General features: G+C 54.0%; 1 protein-coding gene and 1 non-coding gene across 2 annotated transcripts in view; one reads left to right on the top strand and one right to left on the bottom strand.

The window, feature by feature from the left end:
- The window catches only part of MAP1LC3A (microtubule associated protein 1 light chain 3 alpha), a 44916-nt gene extending 43445 nt beyond the window's left edge, over positions 1 to 1471 (bottom strand). Inside the window, exon 1 of the mRNA XM_073606370.1 lies at positions 1221 to 1471. Within this exon, the coding sequence (XP_073462471.1) occupies positions 1221 to 1260 (40 nt within the window). The 5' untranslated portion in view covers positions 1261 to 1471. The remainder of the gene's footprint in view (positions 1 to 1220) is intronic.
- Positions 1472 to 1828: 357 nt separating this feature from the next.
- TRNAM-CAU (transfer RNA methionine (anticodon CAU)) lies at positions 1829 to 1901 on the top strand. The gene has a single exon. It is a non-coding gene; the product is annotated as a tRNA-Met (tRNA).
- The last annotated feature ends 19267 nt before the right edge of the window (positions 1902 to 21168 follow it).

Here is a 21168-nt window from a genome sequence, read left to right as displayed (position 1 = left end):
ATTTGTGTGTTGATTGATTTCTTTATGGGCAGATGTAAATTTTATTATTTTCCCCGATTGACTACATTACTAATAGTTAGGAAAAAAAAAAAAAAATTTCCAACAAAATCGTTTGCCTTTTTTTGGTCAAATAGTGGAAATCGAAAAGTTGAAATAAGCTAACCATTAAAATATTGAACGATCGTTTGGCCTCATACAAAATTTTGTTCAGATCTCTACAAATCTATGGCTAGCTGGCCATGGATGAGTAGAAAAAAAAAAAAAAAATAGAATGAGAATTTGAGAAAAAATAAATTTAACATTTAATGGCCCAATCATTGTACTGGAAGTCTTCCAGCCAACATTCGATGGCCCAATCATTGTACTGGAAATCTTCCAGTAAACCTCAAATTTTTTCTGATCGTTTTCAACAACATTGTGTTTTTTTGTGAATGCTTTTTACTGCCACTACCGTTCATGGGCTTTAAGCTGGCCGTAGATGAGTAAAAAAATAAATAAAAACAATAATAAAAATAAATAAAAAACACACACACACACACACACACACGTACGAATAAAAATTCGAAAAACCCTGGAACGTTCTTTCGCTCTAATATTCGATGGCCCAATCATTGTACTGGAAATTTTCCAGCGAATGTCAGCGTGTTTTCCAAATTACATTTTTTTTTTTTTTATATTCCTTTCTACTACCACTGCTCGTGTGCATTTCATTAAAGTACCCCCCCCCCCCCAGCCCCCACTGGCATAACAAACGAAATGATTAATTTGGAAGAAAAATAAAAAAACTAAATCTTGTTTGACGATTTCCATACGAAAGTCTTACGATCGGTCTACCCGATTTTGTCTTTGGTTTTCTCTTGCTTGTATGGCCAGCCTCAGACTGGAGCAGCTGTGCATGGCAGCCAATCAGCTTGTTCAGTTTAAGCTTTGGGAAAATAAAAAGCTGGAAGCTGATTGGCTGCTATTTCCAACTGCTCCAGCTCGCCCCCTATTGAGTCTGGCGCTGTTGCCTATGGCAACCAATCAGCTCTGATGATGAGGGATGTAGGCAAATCAATTGCTAGGGGCAACATCCCTCATCCCTCCCCCTAGGATCCTGGCAGACAAAGAGAGAAGAGGATGGGAGGGTTCCCATGATTTGTGGGGGGGGGGTGTAGAATAGAAGCCCCCCCAGCAGGGAACAATAACAATATAATCCTCCCAGACATGTCAGCACTTACCGAAGCTCCTCCGGTGTTTAAAAGGCCGCTCTGACGGCATCCTGAGCTCTGACAGCCCCGACTCCGCTCACACACCGGCCGATTCCTCAGATCGGGCTCAACCACTTTCTGCTTCTGTACCCCCTGATCTCCTCGTCCCGATTCCCCCGACCAGCGCTGAGCGACAACCTCCGACACTCTGATCTCCCTCTGTGCGGACACAATGTACCCAACCGCATGACGTCACCGAGCGGAGCCCGCCTCTGCCGCCATCTGCTGGCCGCTCTGCGGAATTCCAACCTTCCATTTCCAACGTTTGTTGTGTAACCGATCTAATCCTATTTATAACCATATCAGCCATTTATATCCCATCAACCCATCCGTTATTTATATCAGAACGCTCACCCAACTGTTCAAACCAATGTAAGGAAAAGGAAATGTGTCATTTTACGTTTATTATTAGGCAGTATGAGTATAATAAATAGATTGCATTTAAACTAAGGGGAATAGATAAGATGAATAAATAGTTATAACGGGAAAAAAAAAATCAATCAAAACGATATAACAGAGAAAAGTAGATTATTCCTGAACATAACACACTGATAGATGAATATTCATTGCAACACAGCGCCTCGTTAGCGTAGTAGGTAGCGCGTCAGTCTCATAATCTGAAGGTCGTGAGTTCGATCCTCACACGGGGCAAGAGTTTTTTTTCTTCATCTTCACAATTATTTCATATGCTTTGCCATCTCGAAAAAGTGATCTTGCAAAGATAACAATTCCCAGCTCGAGCAAAACATGGAACTAACCTGAAAAATAAAATACTATAGCGGTGCAAGGCTGCAGCTATATTGTTTCTTAACTGCTTAAGGACCGCCCCACGTATATATACTGCGGCAGGGCGGGCCTTAACTACTTAAAGTGATTGTACACCCAAAATATGAACTTTTACCTGCAGGTAATCCTATAATAATGCTTACCTGTAGGTAAAATGAATATCTCCTAAAAGTGTACGGTTTAGGAGATATTCACTTTGCATGCAGCCGCTGACGTCAGCACTGCGCTGTGAATGCCCGGCTGAAGATCCGGTGTCTTGCTGAGAAAGTTCCCCCAGCGGATAAGGACCCCACTGTACTGCGCAGCGCTTGCGCAGTATGAACGACTAAGGAGCTGCCGAAAATGGCCGAAGCTGAAAACCTTCAATCAGCTGTACACGGCGCCTGGGTCCAGGTTCAAGCCCCACCATCCAAGTGGACCTAGAGGTAGAATAAAAAAGTGCCGAACGAAGCGAGGCCGTGCACCAAGCGTGGCGAGCGAAGTGAGCCCGCGAGGGGCCCTCTTACAGGCGTCGTGTACAGCTAATTTACAACTATTCGGCTATTTCCGCCGGCTCGTGCTGCCCCTGCGCAACACAGGGGGGTCCTTATCCGCCGAGGGGAATTTTCTCGGCAGAACACCGGCAGATGCTGCCGGACCTTGCCGGGAAGAAAACTCCCACGCACAGGGAGTGACGTCATTGCGCAGGGCCGATCCTAGGGTCTCTGGCGCCTGGGTGCAGAAATATTTCTGGTGCCCCCCACATGGGCATGGTCATCTTACCCACTCCTCCCCTTTACAAATGTTTCTATGGCAACGACTCAAAAACAGAGATGCTCCCCTAAGAATTCTTTGTTACCCTGGGATCCTCCCATGATCTTTCAACAATAAAAAAAATACAGGAAGAGCTTACACTAATGAGACCTGGAGGGGGACTCTCTGATGCACACAGAGTGGGCTTCTATTAGAGATTCTGTTAGAAAGAGCCCCCAAACATATTACAGGAGATGGTCAGAGACGGTAGTTATGATACAAGAGACGGTCAGAGACTGCAATCATAGAACAGGAGATGGTCAGAGACTGTAGACATACTACAGAAGATGGTCAGAGACTGCAGACATACTACAGAAGATGGTCAGAGACTGCAGACATAGTACAGGAGATGGTCAGAGACTGCACACATAGTACAAGAGATGGTCAGAGACTGCAGACATAGTACAGGAGATGGTCAGAGACTGCAACAATACTACAGGAGATGATCAGAGACTGCAGACATAGTACAGGAGATGGTCAGAGACTGCAGACATGATAAAGGAGATGGTCAGAGACTGCAGACATAGTACAGGAGATGATCAGAGACTGCAGACATGATACAGGAGATGATCAGAGACTGCAGACATAATACAGGAGATGATCAGAGACTGCAGACATAATACAGGAGATGGTCAGAGACTGCAGACATAGTACAGGAGATGGTCAGAGACTGCAGACATAGTACAGGAGATGGTCAGAGACTGCAGACATAGTACAGGAGATGGTCAGAGACTGCAGACATGATACAGGAGACGGTCAGAGACTGCAGACATAGTACAGGAGATGGTCAGAGACTGCAATTCCTATGGACATTAGTAGATAATGGCCGATCGGCCCTCTCACTTGACGCAGCGATACAGCAACAAAGGTTCCTCTGATCAGGAGTCAGCTCACTCTGAATTGCCCATGCTGACTCTGCTGGGTAGAGCCCAGATCTGTATTCCTGCAATGACTCCATTCCTTTCTCTGCCAGGGATGGCGCCAGGCTATGTGGCTTTTCCTCTGGTGGCGCAGGGCAGCGGGCAGGGCCGATCCTGAGCGGGGTGCACGGGGTGCAGTGCACCCGGGCGCCACAGAGGTGGGGGCGCTGAAGCGCCAGAGTGCTCCCCTCCCTCCTCCTCTCCTTGTCCGTTGACGTCTCTCTCCGCCAGTCACCGCCGCTGTGTTTCTTGCCCAATTCCATCCCCCCTCCCTCCTCCTGTCAGAGGAGGAGAGCGGAAACAGCTGGAGATCGGAGCGGCTGTGTCTCTGTGTGCAGAGAGACCAGCCGCGCAGTGACGTCACTGGGGGGGGGGGGCGGTCCATGCCCGACATGTTCCAGTTCTCTACCTCCTGTGTGTAACTCCCGCCTGCTGCCCAAGCCTGACACGCTCTGTTCTTCACCCGGGCGGCTGCGCACTGTCCTCTTCTCTCCAGCTGCCGCCCAGGTGTTTTTTAATTAGCTTAATGGAGGGGTGGGGGTGGTTTGTCGGGGTCTATACTAATGGAGGGGGGTTTGTCTTGGGGGGTCTATACTAATGGAGGGGGGTTTGTCTTGGGGGGGTCTGTACCAATGTAGGGAGGGTGGTTTGTCCAGGGGGGTCTGTACTAATGTAGGGGTGGTGGTTTGTTCTGGGGGGGTCTGTACTAATGTAGAGGGGTGGTTTGTTCTGGGGGGGTCTGTACTAATGTAGGGGGGGTGGTTTGTCCTGGGGTGTCTGTACTAATGGAGGGGGTGGTTTGTCCTGGGGGTCTGTACTAATGGAGGGGGGTGGTTTGTTCTGGGGGGTCTGTACTAATGTAGGGGGGTGATTTGTCCGGGGGGGTCTGTACTAATGGAGGATGGTTTGTTCTTAGGGGGTCTGTACTAATGTAGGGGGGGTTTGTCTGTGGGGGTCTGTACTGATGGACGGGGGGTTTGTCCTGGGGGGTCTATACTAATGTAGGGGGGGTTGTCCTGGGGGGTTTATACTAATGGAGGGGTTTGTCCTGGGGGGTATATACTAATGGAGGGGTTGGTTTCTCCTGGGGGGTCTGTACTAATGGAGGGGGTTGGTTTGTCCTGGGGGGTCTATACTAATAGAGGGGGTTGGTTTGTCCTGGGGGTCTGTACTAATGTAGAGGGGGGGGGTTTTCTGGGGGGTCTGTCTAATGTAGGGGGGTGGTTTGTTCTGGGGGGTCTGTACTAATGGGGGATGGTTTGTTCTTAGGGGGTCTGTATTAATGTAGGGGGGGTTTGTCTGTGGGGGTCTGTACTGATGGACGGGGGGTTTGTCCTGGGGGGGTCTATACTAATGTAGGGGGGGTTTGTCCTGGGGGTTTATACTAATGGAGGGGTTTGTCCTGGGGGGTATATACTAATGGAGGGGGTGGTTTCTCCTGGGGGGTCTGTACTAATGGAGGGGGTTGGTTTGTCCTGGGGGGTCTATACTAATGGAGGGGGTTGGTTTGTCCTGGGGGTCTGTACTAATGTAGGGGGGTGGTTTGTTCTGGGGGGGTCTGTACTAATGTAGGGGGGTGGTTTTTCTAGGGGGGGTCTGTACTAATGTAGGGGGGTGGTTTGTTCTGGGGGGGTCTGTACTAATGTAGGGGGGTGGTTTGTTCTGGGGGTCTGTACTAATGTAGGGGGGTGGTTTGACTAGGGGGATCTGTACTAATATAGGGGGGTGGTTTGTTCTGGGGGGGTCTGTACTAATGTAGGGGGGTGGTTTGTTCTGGGGGGGTCTGTACTAATGTAGGGGGGGTGGTTTGTCCTCGGGGATCTGTACTAATGGAGGGGGGGGTTTGTCCTGGGGTCTGTACTAATGGAGGGGGGTGGTTTGTCCTGGGGGGTCTGTACTAATGGAGGGGGTGGTTTGTCCTGGGGGGTCTGTACTAAAGGAGGGGGTGGTTTGTTCTGGGGGGTCTGTACTAATGTAGGGGGGGTGATTTGTCCAGGGGGTCTGTACTAATGGAGGGGGTGGTTTGTTCTGGGGGTCTGTACTAATGGAGTGGGGGTGGTTTGTCCAGAGGGGGTCTGTACTAATGGAGGGGGGTGGTTTGTTCTGGGGGGGTCGGTACTAATGGAGGGGGAGTGGTTTGTTCTTGGGGGTCTGTACTTATGTAGGGGGGTGGTTTGTTCTGGGGGGTCTGTACTAATGCAGGGGGTGGTTTGTTCTGGGGGGGTCTGTACTAATACAGGGGGTTGGGTTGTTCTGGGGGGGTCTGTACTAATGTAGGGGGGGTGGTTTGTCCTGGGGGGGTCTGTACTAATGGAGGGGGGTGGTTTGTCCTGGGGGGGTCTGTACTAATGGTCGGAGGTGGTTTGTTCTGGGGGGTCTGTACTAATGCAGGGGGGTGGTTTGTTCTGGGGGGGTCTGTACTAATACAGGGGGTTGGGTTGTTCTGGGGGGGTCTGTACTTATGTAGGGGGGTGGTTTGTTCTGGGGGGTCTGTACTAATGCAGGGGGGTGGTTTGTTCTGGGGGGGTCTGTACTAATACAGGGGGTTGGGTTGTTCTGGGGGGGTCTGTACTAATGTAGGGGGGGTGGTTTGTCCTGGGGGGGTCTGTACTAATGGAGGGGGGTGGTTTGTCCTGGGGGGGTCTGTACTAATGGTCGGAGGTGGTTTGCTCTGGGGGTCTGTACTAATGGAGAGGGGGTAGTTTGTCCTGGGGGTCTGTACTAACAGAGGGGGGTGGTTTGTCCTGGGGAGGTCTGTACTAATGGAGGGGAGTGGTTTGTTCTGGGGGTCTGTACTAATGTAGGGGGGGTGATGTGTCCGGGGGTCTGTACTAATATAGGGGGGTGGTTTGTTCTGGGGGGGTCTGTACTAATGGAGGGGGGTGGTTTGTCCTGGGGGGTCTGTACTAATGGAGGGGGGGTTTGTCCTGGGGGTTATACTAATGGAGGGGGGTGGTTTGTTCTGCTGGGTCTGTACTAATGGAGGGGGGGTGGTTTGTCCTGGGGGGTCTGCCCTAATGTAGGGGGGTGGTTTGTTCTGGGGGGGTCTGTACTAATGGAAGGGGGATGGTTTGTCCTGAGGGGGTCTCTACTAATGGAGGGGGGTGGTTTGTTCTGGGGGGGGGTCTGTACTAATGCAGGTGGGTGGTTTGTTCTGGGGGGTCTGTACTAATGTAGGGGGGTGGTTTGTCCTCGGGGGGTCTGCACTAATGACGGGGGGTGGTTTGTCCTGGGGGGGTCTGTACTAATGGACGGAGGTGGTTTGTTCTGGGGGTCTGTACTAATGGAGGGGGGTGGTTTGTCCTGGGGGGGTCTGTACTAATAGAGGGGGGTGGTTTGTCCTGGGGAGGTCTGTACTAATGGAAGGGGGTGGTTTGTTCTCGGGGGACTGTAGTAATGTAGGGGGGGTGATTTGTCCGGGGGTCTGTACTAATGGAGGGGGGTGGTTTGTTCTGGGGGGTCTGTACTAATGAAGGGGGGGTGGTTTGTCCTGGGGGGTCTGTACTAATGGAGGGGGGTTTGTCCTGGGGGGGTCCATACTAATGGAGGGGGGGTGGTTTGTCCTGGGGGCATCTGTACTAATTAAGGGGGGTGATTTGTATGGGGGGGTCTGTACTAATGGAGCGGGATAGTTTGTTCTGGGGGGTCTGTACTAATGGAGGGGGGGTGGTTTGTCCTGGGGGGGTCTGTACTAATTAAGGGGGGTGGTTTGTTCTGGGGGGGTCTGTACTAATGTAGGGGGGTGGTTTGTCTGGGGGGGTCTGTACTAATGGAGGGGGGTGGTTTGTCCTGGGGGGGTCTGTACTAATGGAGGGGGGTGGTTTGTTCTGGGGAGTCTGTACTAATGTAGGGGGGTGGTTTGTTCTGGGGGGTCTGTCTAATGTAGGGGAGTGGTTTGTTCTGGGCGGGTCTGTACTAATGTAGGAGGGGTGGTTTGTCCTGGGGTCTGTACTAATGGAGGGGGGGTTTGTCCTGGGGGGTCTATACTAATGGAGGGGGTTGGTTTGTCCTGGGGGTCTGTACTAATGTAGGGGGGTGGTTTGTTCTGGGGGGTCTGTACTAATGTAGGGGGGTAGTTTGTCTGGGGGGTCTGTACTAATGTGGGGGGGTGGTTTGTTCTGGAGGGGTCTGTACTAATGTAGGGGGGGGTGGTTTGTTCTGGGGGGTCTGTACTAATGTAGGGTGGTGGTTTGTCCTGGGGGGGTGTACTAATGGAGGGGGGTGGTTTGTTCTGGGGGGGTCTGTACTAATGTAGGGGGGTGGTTTTTCTGGGGGGTCTGTACTAATGTAGGGGGGTGGTTTGTTCTGGGGGGGTCTGTACTAATGTAGGGGGGTGGTTTGTTCTGGGGGGTCTGTACTAATGTAGGGGGGTGGTTTTCCTGGGGGGTCTGTACTAATGTAGGGGGGTGGTTTGTCCAGGGGGATCTGTACTAATATAGGGGGGTGGTTTGTTCTGGGGGGGTCTGTACTAATGTAGGGGGGTGGTTTGTTCTGGGGGGGTCTGTACTAATGTAGGGGGGTGGTTTGTCCTCGGGGGTCTGTACTAATGGAGGGGGGGTGGTTTGTCCTGGGGTCTGTACTAATGGAGGGGGGTGGTTTGTCCTGGGGGGGTCTGTACTAATGGAGGGGGTGGTTTGTCCTGGGGGGGTCTGTACTAATGGAGGGGGTGGTTTTTCCTGGGGGGTCTGTACTAAAGGAGGGGGTGGTTTGTTCTGGGGGGTCTGTACTAATGTAGGGGGGGTGATTTGTCCGGGGGGTCTGTACTAATGGAGGGGGTGGTTTGTTCTGGGGGTCTGTACTAATGGAGTGGGGGTGGTTTGTCCAGAGGGGGTCTGTACTAATGGAGGGGGGTGGTTTGTTCTGGGGGGGTCTGTACTAATGGAGGGGGAGTGGTTTGTTCTTGGGGGTCTGTACTTATGTAGGGGGGTGGTTTGTTCTGGGGGGTCTGTACTAATGCAGGGGGTGGTTTGTTCTGGGGGGGTCTGTACTAATACAGGGGGTTGGGTTGTTCTGGGGGGGTCTGTACTAATGTAGGGGGGTTGGTTTGTCCTGGGGGGGTCTGTACTAATGGAGGGGGGTGGTTTGTCCTGGGGGGGTCTGTACTAATGGTCGGAGGTGGTTTGTTCTGGGGGGTCTGTACTAATGCAGGGGGGTGGTTTGTTCTGGGGGGTTCTGTACTAATACAGGGGGTTGGGTTGTTCTGGGGGGGTCTGTACTTATGTAGGGGGGTGGTTTGTTCTGGGGGGTCTGTACTAATGCAGGGGGTGGTTTGTTCTGGGGGGGTCTGTACTAATACAGGGGGTTGGGTTGTTCTGGGGGGGTCTGTACTAATGTAGGGGGGGTGGTTTGTTCTGGGGGGGTCTGTACTAATGGAGGGGGGTGGTTTGTCCTGGGGGGGTCTGTACTAAAGGTCGGAGGTGGTTTGTTCTGGGGGTCTGTACTAATGGAGGGGGGGTAGTTTGTCCTGGGGGTCTGTACTAACGGAGGGGGGTGGTTTGTCCTGGGGAGGTCTGTACTAATGGAGGGGGGTGGTTTGTTCTGGGGGTCTGTACTAATGTAGGGGGGGTGATTTGTCCGGGGGTCTGTACTAATATAGGGGGGTGGTTTGTTCTGGGGGGTCTGTACTAATGGAGGGGGGTGGTTTGTCCTGGGGGGTCTGTACTAATGGAGGGGGGGTTTGTCCTGGGGGTTATACTAATGGAGGGGGGTGGTTTGTTCTGCTGGGTCTGTACTAATGGAGGGGGGGTGGTTTGTCCTGGGGGGGTCTGCCCTAATGTAGGGGGGTGGTTTGTTCTGGGGGGGTCTGTACTAATGGAAGGGGGGTGGTTTGTCCTGAGGGGGTCTCTACTAATGGAGGGGGGTGGTTTGTTCTGGGGGGGTCTGTACTAATGCAGGTGGGTGGTTGGTTCTGGGGGGTCTGTACTAATGTAGGGGGGTGGTTTGTCCTCGGGGGGTCTGCACTAATGACGGGGGGTGGTTTGTCCTGGGGGGTCTGTACTAATGGACGGAGGTGGTTTGTTCTTGGGGTCTGTACTAATGGAGGGGGGTGGTTTGTCCTTGGGGGTCTGTACTAATAGAGGGGGGTGGTTTGTCCTGGGGAGGTCTGTACTAATGGAAGGGGGTGGTTTGTTCTGGGGGGACTGTAGTAATGTAGGGGGGGTGATTTGTCCGGGGGTCTGTACTAATGGAGGGGGGTGGTTTGTTCTGGGGGGTCTGTACTAATGAAGGAGGGGTGGTTTGTCCTGGGGGGGTCTGTACTAATGGAGGGGGGTTTGTCCTGGGGGGGTCCATACTAATGGAGGGGGGGTGGTTTGTCCTGGGGGCATCTGTACTAATTAAGGGGGGTGATTTGTATGGGGGGGTCTGTACTAATGGAGCGGGATAGTTTGTTCTGGGGGGTCTGTACTAATGGAGGGGGGGTGGTTGGTCCTGGGGGCGTCTGTACTAATTAAGGGGGGTGGTTTGTTCTGGGGGGGTCTGTACTAATGTAGGGGGGTGGTTTGTCTGGGGGGGTCTGTACTAATGGAGGGGGGTGGTTTGTCCTGGGGGGTCTGTACTAATGGAGGGGGGTGGTTTGTTCTGGGGAGTCTGTACTAATGTAGGGGGGTGGTTTGTTCTGGGGGGTCTGTCTAATGTTGGGGAGTGGTTTGTTCTGGGCGGGTCTTTACTAATGTAGGAGGGGTGGTTTGTCCTTGGGGTCTGTACTAATGTAGGGGGGTAGTTTGTCTGGGGGGTCTGTACTAATGTGGGGGGGTGGTTTGTTCTGGGGGGTCTGTACTAATGTAGGGGGGTGGTTTGTTCTGGGGGGTCTGTACTAATGTAGGGGGGTGGTTTGTCCTGGGGGGGTGTACTAATGGAGGGGGGTTGGTTTGTCCTGGGGGGTCTGTACTAATGTAGGGGGGGTGGTTTGTCCAGGGGGTCTGTACTAATATAGGGGGTGGTTTGTTCTGGGGGGGTCTGTACTAATGTAGGGGGGTGGTTTGTTCTAGGGGGTCTGTACTAATGTATGGGGGGTGGTTTGTCCTGGGGGGTCTGTACTAATGGAGGGGGGTGGTTTGTCCTGGGGGGGTCTGTACTAATGGAGGGGGTGGTTTGTATTGGGGGGTCTGTACTAATGGAGGGGGTGGTTTGTTCTGGGGGTCTGTACTAGTGTAGGGGGGTGATTTGTCCGGGGGGTCTGTACTAATGGAGGGAGTGGTTTGTTCTGGGGGTCTGTACTAATGGAGGGGGGGTGGTTTGTCCTGAGGGGGTCTGTACTAATGGAGGGGGTGGTTTGTTCTGGGGGGGTCTGTACTAATGGAGGGGGAGTGGTTTGTTCTTGGGGGTCTGTACTTATGTAGGGGGGTGGTTTGTTCTGGGAGGGTCTGTACTAATGCAGGGGGGTGGTTTGTTCTGGGGGGTCTGTACTAATGCAGGGGGGTGGTTTGTTCTGAGGGGGTCTGTACTAATGTAGGGGGGGTGGTTTGTCCTGGGGGGGTCTGTACTAATGGAGGGGGGGTGTGGTTTGTCCTGGGGGGGTCTGTACTAATGGTCGGAGGTGGTTTGTTCTGGGGGTCTGTACTAATGGAGGGGGGGTAGTTTGTCCTGGGGGGTCTGTACTAATGGAGGGGGTAGTTTGTCCTGGGGAGGTCTGTACTAATGGAGGGGGGTGGTTTGATCTGGGGGGTCTGTACTAATGTAGGGGGGTGATTTGTCCGGGGGTCTGTACTAATGGAGGGGGGTGGTTTGTTCTGGGGGGTCTGTACTAATGGAGGGGGGGTGGTTTGTCCTGAGGGGGTCTGAACTAATGGAGGGGGGGTTTGTCCTGGGGGTTGTACTAATGGAGGGGGGTGGTTTGTTCTGCTGGGTCTGTACTAATGGAGGGGGGGTGGTTTATCCGGGGGGGTCTGCACTAATGTAAGGGGGTGGTTTGTTCTGGGGGGTCTGTACTAATGGAGGGGGGTGGTTTGTCCTGGGGGGTCTGTACTAATGGAGGGGGGTGGTTTGTCCTGGGGGGTCTGTACTAATGGAGGGGGTGCTTTGTATTGGGGGTCTGTACTAATGGAGGGGGTGGTTTGTTCTGGGGGGTCTGTACTAATGTAGTGGGGGTGATTTGTCCGGGGGGGTCTGTACTATTGGAGGGGGTGGTTTGTTCTGGGGGTCTGTACTAATGGAGGGGGGTGGTTTGTCCTGAGGGGGTCTGTACTAATGGAGGGGGGTGGTTTGTTCTGGGGGGGTCTGTACTAATGGAAGGGGAGTGGTTTGTTCTTGGGGATCTGTACTTATGTAGGAGGTGGTTTGTTTTGGGGGGTCTGTACTAATGCAGGGGGTGGTTTGTTCTGGGGGGTCTGCACTAATGTAGGGGGGTGGTTTGTTCTGGGGGGGTCTGTACTAATGTGGGGGGGGGGTGGTTTGTCCTGGGGGGTCTGTACTAATGGAGGGGGGGTGGTTTGTCCTGGGGGGTCTGTACTAATGGTCAGAGGTGGTTTATTCTGGGGGTCTGTACTAATGGAGGGGGTGTAGTTTGTCCTGGGGGGTCTGTACTAATGGAAGGGGTGGTTTGTTCTGGGGGATCTGTACTAATGTAGGGGGGGTGATTTGTCAGGGGGTCTATACTAATGGAGGGGGGTGGTTTGTTCTGGGGGTCTGTACTAATGGAGGGGGGGTGGTTTGTCCTGGGGGGGTCTGTACTAATGGAGGGGGGGTTTGTCCTGGGGGGTTGTACTAATGGAGGGGGGTGGTTTGTTCTGCTGGGTTTGTACTAATGGAGGGGGGGTGGTTTGTCCTGGAGGGGTGTGCACTAATGTAGGGGGGTGGTTTGTTCTGGGGGGTCTGTACTAATGGAGGGGGGGTGGTTTGTCATGGGGGGTCTGTACTAATGGAGGGGGGTGGTTTGTCCTGGGGGGTCTGTACTAATGGAGGGGGGTGGTTTGTCCTGGGGGGGTCTGTACTAATGGAGGGGGTGGTTTGTTCTGGGGGTCTGTACAAATGGAAGGGGGGTGGTTTGTCCTGAGGGGGTCTCTACTAATGGAGGGAGGTGGTTTGTTCTGGGGGGTCTGCACTAATGGAGGGGGAGTGGTTTGTTCTTGGGGGTCTGTACTTATGTAGGGGGGTGGTTTGTTCTAGGGGTCTGTACTAATGCAGGGGGGTGGTTTGTTCTGGGGGGGTCTGTACTAATGCAGGTGGGTGGTTTGTTCTGGGGCGTCTGTACTAATGTAGGGGGGTGGTTTGTCCTGGGGGGGGTCTGTACTAATGACGGGGGTGGTTTGTCCTGGGGGGTCTGTACTAATGGACGGAGGTGGTTTGTTCTGGGGGTCTGCACTAATGGAGGGGGGGTGGTTTGTCCTGGGGAGGTCTGTACAAATGGAGGGGGGTGGTTTGTTCTGGGGGGTCTGTACTAATGGAGGGGGGGTGGTTTATCCTGGGGGTTCTGTACTAATGGAGGGGGGGTTTGTCCTGGGGGGTTGTACTAATGGAGGGGGGTGGTTTGTTCTGCTGTGTCTGTACTAATGGAGGGGGGGTGGTTTGTCCTGGGGGATCCGTACTAATGGAGGGGGGTGGTTTGTCCTGGGAACGTCTGTACTAATTAAGGGGGGTGATTTGTCCGGGGGGGTCTGTACTAATGGAGGGGGATAGTTTGTTCTGGGGGGTCTTTACTAATGGGGGGGTGGTTTGTCCTGGGGGCGTCTGTACTAATTAAGGGGGGGTGGATTGTTCTGGGGGGTCTGTACTAACGGAGGGGGGGTGGTTTGTTCTTGGGGTCTGTACTAATGTAGGGGGTGGTTTGTCCTGGGGTCATCTGTACTAATTAAGGGGGGGTGGTTTGTTCTGGGGGGCTCTGTACTAATGTAGGGGGGTGGTTTGTCCGGGGGAGTCTGTACTAATGTAGGGGGGTGGTTTGTCCTGGGGGGTCTGTACTAATGGAGGGAGGGTGGTTTGTTCTGGGGAGTCTGTACTAATGTAGGGGGGTGGTTTGTTCAGGGGTTCTGTCTAATGTAGGGGAGTGGTTTGTTCTGGGGGGGTCTGTACTAATGTAGGGGGGTGGTTTGTCCTGGGGGTCTGTACTAATGGAGGGGCGGTGTTTGTCCTGGGGGGTCTATACTAATGGAGGGGGTTGGTTTGTCCTGGGGGTCTGTACTAATGTAAGGGGGTGGTTTGTTCTGGGGGGTCTGTACTAATGTAGGGGGGTGGTTTGTTCTGGGGGGGTCTGTACTAATGTAGGGGGGTGGTTTGTCCTGGGGGTCTGTACTAATGGAGGGGCGGTGTTTGTCCTGGGGGGTCTATACTAATGGAGGGGGTTGGTTTGTCCTGGGGGTCTGTACTAATGTAGGGGGGTGGTTTGTTCTGGGGGGTCTGTACTAATGTAGGGGGGTAGTTTGTCTGGGGGGTCTGTACTAATGTAGGGGGGTGGTTTGTTCTGGGGGGTCTGTACTAATGTAGGGGAGTGGTTTGTTCTGGGGGGTCTGTACTAATATAGGGGGGTGGTTTGTCCTGGGGGGTTCTGTACTAATGGAGGGGGGTTGGTTTGTCCTGGGGGGTCTGTACTAATGTAGGGGGGTGATTTTCCAGGGGGGTCTGTACTAATATAGGGGGGTGGTTTGTTCTGGGGGGGTCTGTACTAATGTAGGGGGGTGGTTTGTCCTGGGGGTCTGTACTAATAGAGGGGGGGGTGGTTTGTCCTGGGGGGGTCTGTACTAATGGAGGGGGTGGTTTGTATTGGGGGGTCTGTACTAATGGAGGTTGTGGTTTGCTCTGGGGGGTCTGTACTAATGTAGGGGGGGTGATTTGTCCGGGGGGTCTGTACTAATGGAGGGGGTGGTTTGTTCTGGGGGTCTGTACTAATGGAGGGGGGGTGGTTTGTCCTCAGGGGGTCTGTACTAATGAAGGGGGTTGGTTTGTTCTGGGGGGGCTGTACTAATGGAGGGGGAGTGGTTTGTTCTTGGGGGTCTGTACTTATGTAGGGGGGTGGTTTGTTCTGGGGGGGTCTTTACTAATGCAGGGGGGTGGTTTAATCTGGGTGGGTCTATACTAATGTAGGGAGGTGGTTTGTCCTGGGGGTCTGTACTAATGGAGGGGCGGTGGTTTGTCCTGGGGGGGTCTGTACTAATGGACGGAGGTGGTTTGTTCTGGGGGTCTGTACTAATGGAGGGGGGGTGGTTTGTCCTGGGGGGTCTGTACTAATGGAGGGGGGTGGTTTGTCCTGGGGAGGTCTGTACTAATGGAGGGGGGTGGTTTGTTCTGGGGGGTCTGTACTAAGGTGGGGGGGTGATTTGTCCGGGGGTCTGTACTAATGGAGGGGGGTGGTTTGTTCTGGGGGGTCTGTACTAATGGAGGGGGGTGGGTTGTCCTGGGGGGGTCTGTACTAATGGAGGGGGGGTTGTCTTGGGGGTTGTACTAATGAAGGGGGGTGGTTTGTTCTGCTGGGTCTGTACTAATGGAGGGGGGGTGGTTTGTCCTGGGGGCGTCTGTACTAATTAAGAGGGGTGATTTGTCCGGGGGGGTCTGTACTAATGGAGGGGGATAGTTTGTTCTGGGGGGGGTCTGTACTAACGGAGGGGGGTTGGTTTGTTCTTGGAGGTCTGTACTAATGTAGGGGGGTGGTTTGTCCTGGGGGCATCTGTACTAATTAAGGGGGGGTGGTTTGTTCTGGGGGGCTCTGTACTAATGTAGGGGGGTGGTTTGTCCGGGGGGGTCTGTACTAATGTAGGGGGTTGGTTTGTCCTGGGGGGTCGGTACTAATGGGGGGGTGGTTTGTTCTGGGGAGCCTGTACTAATGTAGGGGGTGGTTTGTTCTGTGGGGTCTGTCTAATGTAGGGGGCTGGTTTGTTCTGGGGGGGTCTGTACTAATGTAGGGGGGGTGGTTTGTCCTGGGGGTCTGTACTAATGGAGGGGGGGTTAGTCCTGGGGGTCTATACTAATGGAGGGGGTTGGTTTGTCATGGGGGTCTGTACTAATGGAGGGGGGTGGTTTGTCCTGGGGGGGTCTGTACTAATGGAGGGGGGTTGTCCTGGGGGGTTGTACTAATGGAGGGGGGTGGTTTGTTCTGCTGGGTCTGTACTAATGGAGGGGGGGTGGTTTGTCCTGGGGGGGTCTGTACTAATGTAGAGGGTGGTTTGTTCTGGGGGGGTCTGTACTAATGGAGGGGGGGTGGTTTGTCCTGGGGGGTCTGTACTAATGGAGGGGGGGTGGTTTGTCCTGGGGTCTATACTAATGGAGGGGGGTGGTTTGTCCTGCGGGGGTCTGTACTAATGGAGGGGGTGGTTTGTAATGGGGGGTCTGTACTAATGGAGGGGGTGGTTTGTTCTGGGGGGTCTGTACTAATGTAGGGGGGGTGATTTGTCCGGGGGGTCTGTACTAAGAGGTGGTAGTTTGTTCTGGGGGTCTGTACTAATGGAGGGGGGGTGGTTTGTCCTGAAGGGGTCTGTACTAATGGAGGGGGGTGGTTTGTTCTGAGGGGTCTGTACTAATGGAGGGGGAGTGGTTTGTTCTTGGGGGTCTGTACTTATGTAGGGGGGTGGTTTGTTCTGGGGGGGTCTTTACTAATGCAGGGGGGTGGTTTAATCTGGGTGGGTCTATACTAATGTAGGGGGGTGGTTTGTCCTGGGGGTCTGTACTAATGGAGGGGCGGTGGTTTGTCCTGGGGGGGTCTGTACTAATGGACGGAGGTGGTTTGTTCTGGGGGTCTGTACTAATGGAGGGGGGGTGGTTTGTCCTGGGGGGTCTGTACTAATGGAGGGGGGTGGTTTGTCCTGGGGAGGTCTGTACTAATGGAGGGGGGTGGTTTGTTCTGGGGGGTCTGTACTAAGGTGGGGGGGTGATTTGTCCGGGGGTCTGTACTAATGGAGGGGGGTGGTTTGTTCTGGGGGGTCTGTACTAATGGAGGGGGGGTGGGTTGTCCTGGGGGGTCTGTACTAATGGAGGGGGGGTTGTCTTGGGGGTTGTACTAATGAAGGGGGGTGGTTTGTTCTGCTGGGTCTGTACTAATGGAGGGGGGGTGGTTTGTCCTGGGGGCGTCTGTACTAATTAAGAGGGGTGATTTGTCCGGGGGGGTCTGTACTAATGGAGGGGGATAGTTTGTTCTGGGGGGGTCTGTACTAACGGAGGGGGGTTGGTTTGTTCTTGGAGGTCTGTACTAATGTAGGGGGGTGGTTTGTCCTGGGGGCATCTGTACTAATTAAGGGGGGGTGGTTTGTTCTGGGGGGCTCTGTACTAATGTAGGGGGGTGGTTTGTCCGGGGGGGTCTGTACTAATGTAGTGGGTTGGTTTGTCCTGGGGGGTCGGTACTAATGGGGGGGTGGTTTGTTCTGGGGAGCCTGTACTAATGTAGGGGGTGGTTTGTTCTGTGGGGTCTGTCTAATGTAGGGGGCTGGTTTGTTCTGGGGGGGTCTGTACTAATGTAGGGGGGGTGGTTTGTCCTGGGGGTCTGTACTAATGGAGGGGGGGTTAGTCCTGGGGGTCTATACTAATGGAGGGGGTTGGTTTGTCATGGGGGTCTGTACTAATGGAGGGGGGTGGTTTGTCCTGGGGGGGTCTGTACTAATGGAGGGGGGTTGTCCTGGGGGGTTGTACTAATGGAGGGGGGTATTTTGTTCTGCTGGGTCTGTACTAATGGAGGGGGGGTGGTTTGTCCTGGGGGGGTCTGTACTAATGTAGAGGGTGGTTTGTTCTGGGGGGGTCTGTACTAATGGAGGGGGGGTGGTTTGTCCTGGGGGGTCTGTACTAATGGAGGGGGGTGGTTTGTCCTGGGGTCTATACTAATGGAGGGGGGTGGTTTGTCCTGCGGGGGTCTGTACTAATGGAGGGGGTGGTTTGTAATGGGGGGTCTGTACTAATGGAGGGGGTGGTTTGTTCTGGGGGGTCTGTACTAATGTAGGGGGGGTGATTTGTCCGGGGGGTCTGTACTAAGAGGTGGTAGTTTGTTCTGGGGGTCTGTACTAATGGAGGGGGGGTGGTTTGTCCTGAAGGGGTCTGTACTAATGGAGGGGGGTGGTTTGTTCTGAGGGGTCTGTACTAATGGAGGGGGAGTGGTTTGTTCTTGGGGGTCTGTACTTATGTAGGGGGGTGGTTTGTTCTGGGGGGGTCTTTACTAATGCAGGGGGGTGGTTTAATCTGGGTGGGTCTATACTAATGTAGGGGGGTGGTTTGTCCTGGGGGTCTGTACTAATGGAGGGGCGGTGGTTTGTCCTGGGGGGGTCTGTACTAATGGACGGAGGTGGTTTGTTCTGGGGGTCTGTACTAATGGAGGGGTGTGGTTTGTCCTGGGGGGTCTGTACTAATGGAGGGGGGTGGTTTGTCCTGGGGAGGTCTGTACTAATGGAGGGGGGTGGTTTGTTCTGGGGGGTCTGTACTAAGGTGGGGGGGTGATTTGTCCGGGGGTCTGTACTAATGGAGGGGGGTGGTTTGTTCTGGGGGGTCTGTACTAATGGAGGGGGGGTGGGTTGTCCTGGGGGGGTCTGTACTAATGGAGGGGGGGTTGTCTTGGGGGTTGTACTAATGAAGGGGGGTGGTTTGTTCTGCTGGGTCTGTACTAATGGAGGGGGGGTGGTTTGTCCTGGGGGCGTCTGTACTAATTAAGAGGGGTGATTTGTCCGGGAGGGTCTGTACTAATGGAGGGGGATAGTTTGTTCTGGGGGGGTCTGTACTAACGGAGGGGGGTTGGTTTGTTCTTGGAGGTCTGTACTAATGTAGGGGGGTGGTTTGTCCTGGGGGCATCTGTACTAATTAAGGGGGGGTGGTTTGTTCTGGGGGGCTCTGTACTAATGTAGGGGGGTGGTTTGTCCGGGGGGGTCTGTACTAATGTAGTGGGTTGGTTTGTCCTGGGGGGTCGGGTACTAATGGGGGGGTGGTTTGTTCTGGGGAGCCTGTACTAATGTAGGGGGTGGTTTGTTCTGTGGGGTCTGTCTAATGTAGGGGGCTGGTTTGTTCTGGGGGGGGTCTGTACTAATGTAGGGGGGGTGGTTTGTCCTGGGGGTCTGTACTAATGGAGGGGGGGTTAGTCCTGGGGGTCTATACTAATGGAGGGGGTTGGTTTGTCATGGGGGTCTGTACTAATGGAGGGGGGTGGTTTGTCCTGGGGGGGTCTGTACTAATGGAGGGGGGTTGTCCTGGGGGGTTGTACTAATGGAGGGGGGTGGTTTGTTCTGCTGGGTCTGTACTAATGGAGGGGGGGTGGTTTGTCCTGGGGGGTCTGTACTAATGTAGAGGGTGGTTTGTTCTGGGGGGGTCTGTACTAATGGAGGGGGGGTGGTTTGTCCTGGGGGGTCTGTACTAATGGAGGGGGGTGGTTTGTCCTGGGGGTCTATACTAATGGAGGGGGGTGGTTTGTCCTGCGGGGGTCTGTACTAATGGAGGGGGTGGTTTGTAATGGGGGGTCTGTACTAATGGAGGGGGTGGTTTGTTCTGGGGGGTCTGTACTAATGTAGGGGGGGTGATTTGTCCGGGGGGTCTGTACTAAGAGGTGGTAGTTTGTTCTGGGGGTCTGTACTAATGGAGGGGGGGTGGTTTGTCCTGAAGGGGTCTGTACTAATGGAGGGGGGTGGTTTGTTCTGAGGGGTCTGTACTAATGGAGGGGGATTGGTTTGTTCTTGGGGGTCTGTACTTATGTAGGGGGGTGGTTTGTTCTGGGGGGGTCTGTACTAATGCAGGGGGGTGGTTTGTTCTGGGGGGGTCTGTACTAATGCAGGGCGGTGGTTTGTTCTGAGGGGGTCTGTACTAATGTAGCAGGGTGGTTTGTCCTGGGGGGGGTCTGTACTAATGGGGGGGTTTGTCCTGGGGGGTCTGTACTAATGGTCGGAGGTGGTTTGTTCTGGGGGTCTGTACTAATGGAGGGGGTAGTTTTTCCTGGGGGGTCTGTACTAATGGAGGGGGGTGGTTTGTCCTGGGGAGGTCTGTACTAATGGAGGGGGGTGGTTTGTTCTGGGGGGTCTGTACTAATGTAGGGGGGGTGATTGGTCCGGGGGTCTGTACTAATGTAGGGGGTGGTTTGTTCTGGGGGGTCTGTACTAATGTAGGGGGGTAGTTTGTCTGGGGGGTCTGTACTAATGTAGGGGTTGGTTTGTTCTGGGGGGTCTGTACTAATGTAGGGGAGTGGTTTGTTCTGGGGGGTCTGTACTAATGTAGGGGGGTGGTTTGTCCTGGCGGGTTCTGTACTAATGGAGGGGGGTTGGTTTGTCCTGGGGGGTCTGTACTAATGTAGGGGGGTGGTTTTCCAGGGGGGTCTGTACTAATATAGGGGGGTGGTTTGTTCTGGCGGGGTCTGTACTAATGTAGGGGGGTGGTTTGTTCTAGGGGGGTCTGTACTAATGTAGGCGGGGTGGTTTGTCCTGGGGGTCTGTACTAATAGAGGGGGGGTGGTTTGTCCTGGGGGGGTCTGTACTAATGGAGGGGGTGGTTTGTATTGGGGGTCTGTACTAATTGAGGGGGTGGTTTGTTCTGGGGGGTCTGTACTAATGTAGGGGGGGTGATTTGTCCGGGGGGTCTGTACTAATGGAGGGGGTGGTTTGTTCTGGGGGTCTGTACTAATGGAGGGGGGGTGGTTTGTCCTGAGGGGGTCTGTACTAATGGAGGGGGGTGGTTTGTTCTGGGGGGGTCTGTACTAATGGAGGGGGAGTGGTTTGTTCTTGGGGGTCTTTGCTTATGTAGGGGGGTGGTTTGTTCTGGGGGGGTCTGTACTAATGCAGGGGGGTGGGTGGTTCTGGGGGTCTCTACTAATGCAGGGGGGTGGTTTGTTCTGGGGGGTCTGTACTAATGTAGGGGGGGTTGGTTTGTCCTGGGGGGTCTGTACTAATGGAGGGGGGTGGTTTGTCCTGGGGGGTCTGTACTAATGGACGGAGGTGGTTTTGTTCTGGGGGTCTGTACTAATGTAGGCGGGGTGGTTTGTCCTGGGGGTCTGTACTAATAGAGGGGGGGTGGTTTGTCCTGGGGGGGTCTGTACTAATGGAGGGGGTGGTTTGCATTGGGGGGTCTGTACTAATGGAGGGGGTGGTTTGTTCTGGGGGGTCTGTACTAATGTAGGGGGGGTGATTTGTCCGGGGGGTCTGTACTAATGGAGGGGGTGGTTTGTTCCGGGGGTCTGTACTAATGGAGGGGGGGTGGTTTGTTCTGAGGGGGTCTGTACTAATGGAGGTGGGTGGTTTGTTCTGGGGGGTCTGTTCTAATGGAGGGGGAGTGGTTTGTTCTTGGGGGTCTGTACTTATGTAGGGGGGTGGTTTGTTCTGGGGGGGTCTGTACTAATGCAGGGGGGTGGATGGTTCTGGGGGGTCTCTACTAATGCAGGGGGGTGGTTTGTTCTGGGGGTCTGTACTAATGGAGGGGGGGTGGTTTGTCCTGCGGGGGGTCTGTACTAATGGACGGAGTTGGATTGTTCTGGGGTTCTGTACTTATGGAGGGGGTGTGGTTTGTCCTGGGGGGGTCTGTACTAATGGAGGGGGGTGGTTTGTCCT

Source organism: Aquarana catesbeiana, linkage group LG12 (genome assembly GCF_042186555.1).
Source record: "Aquarana catesbeiana isolate 2022-GZ linkage group LG12, ASM4218655v1, whole genome shotgun sequence".
Lineage (NCBI taxonomy): Eukaryota > Metazoa > Chordata > Amphibia > Anura > Ranidae > Aquarana > Aquarana catesbeiana.
Note: the sequence above shows the minus strand (reverse complement) of the source record. Positions and strands in the feature narration are given on the sequence as shown.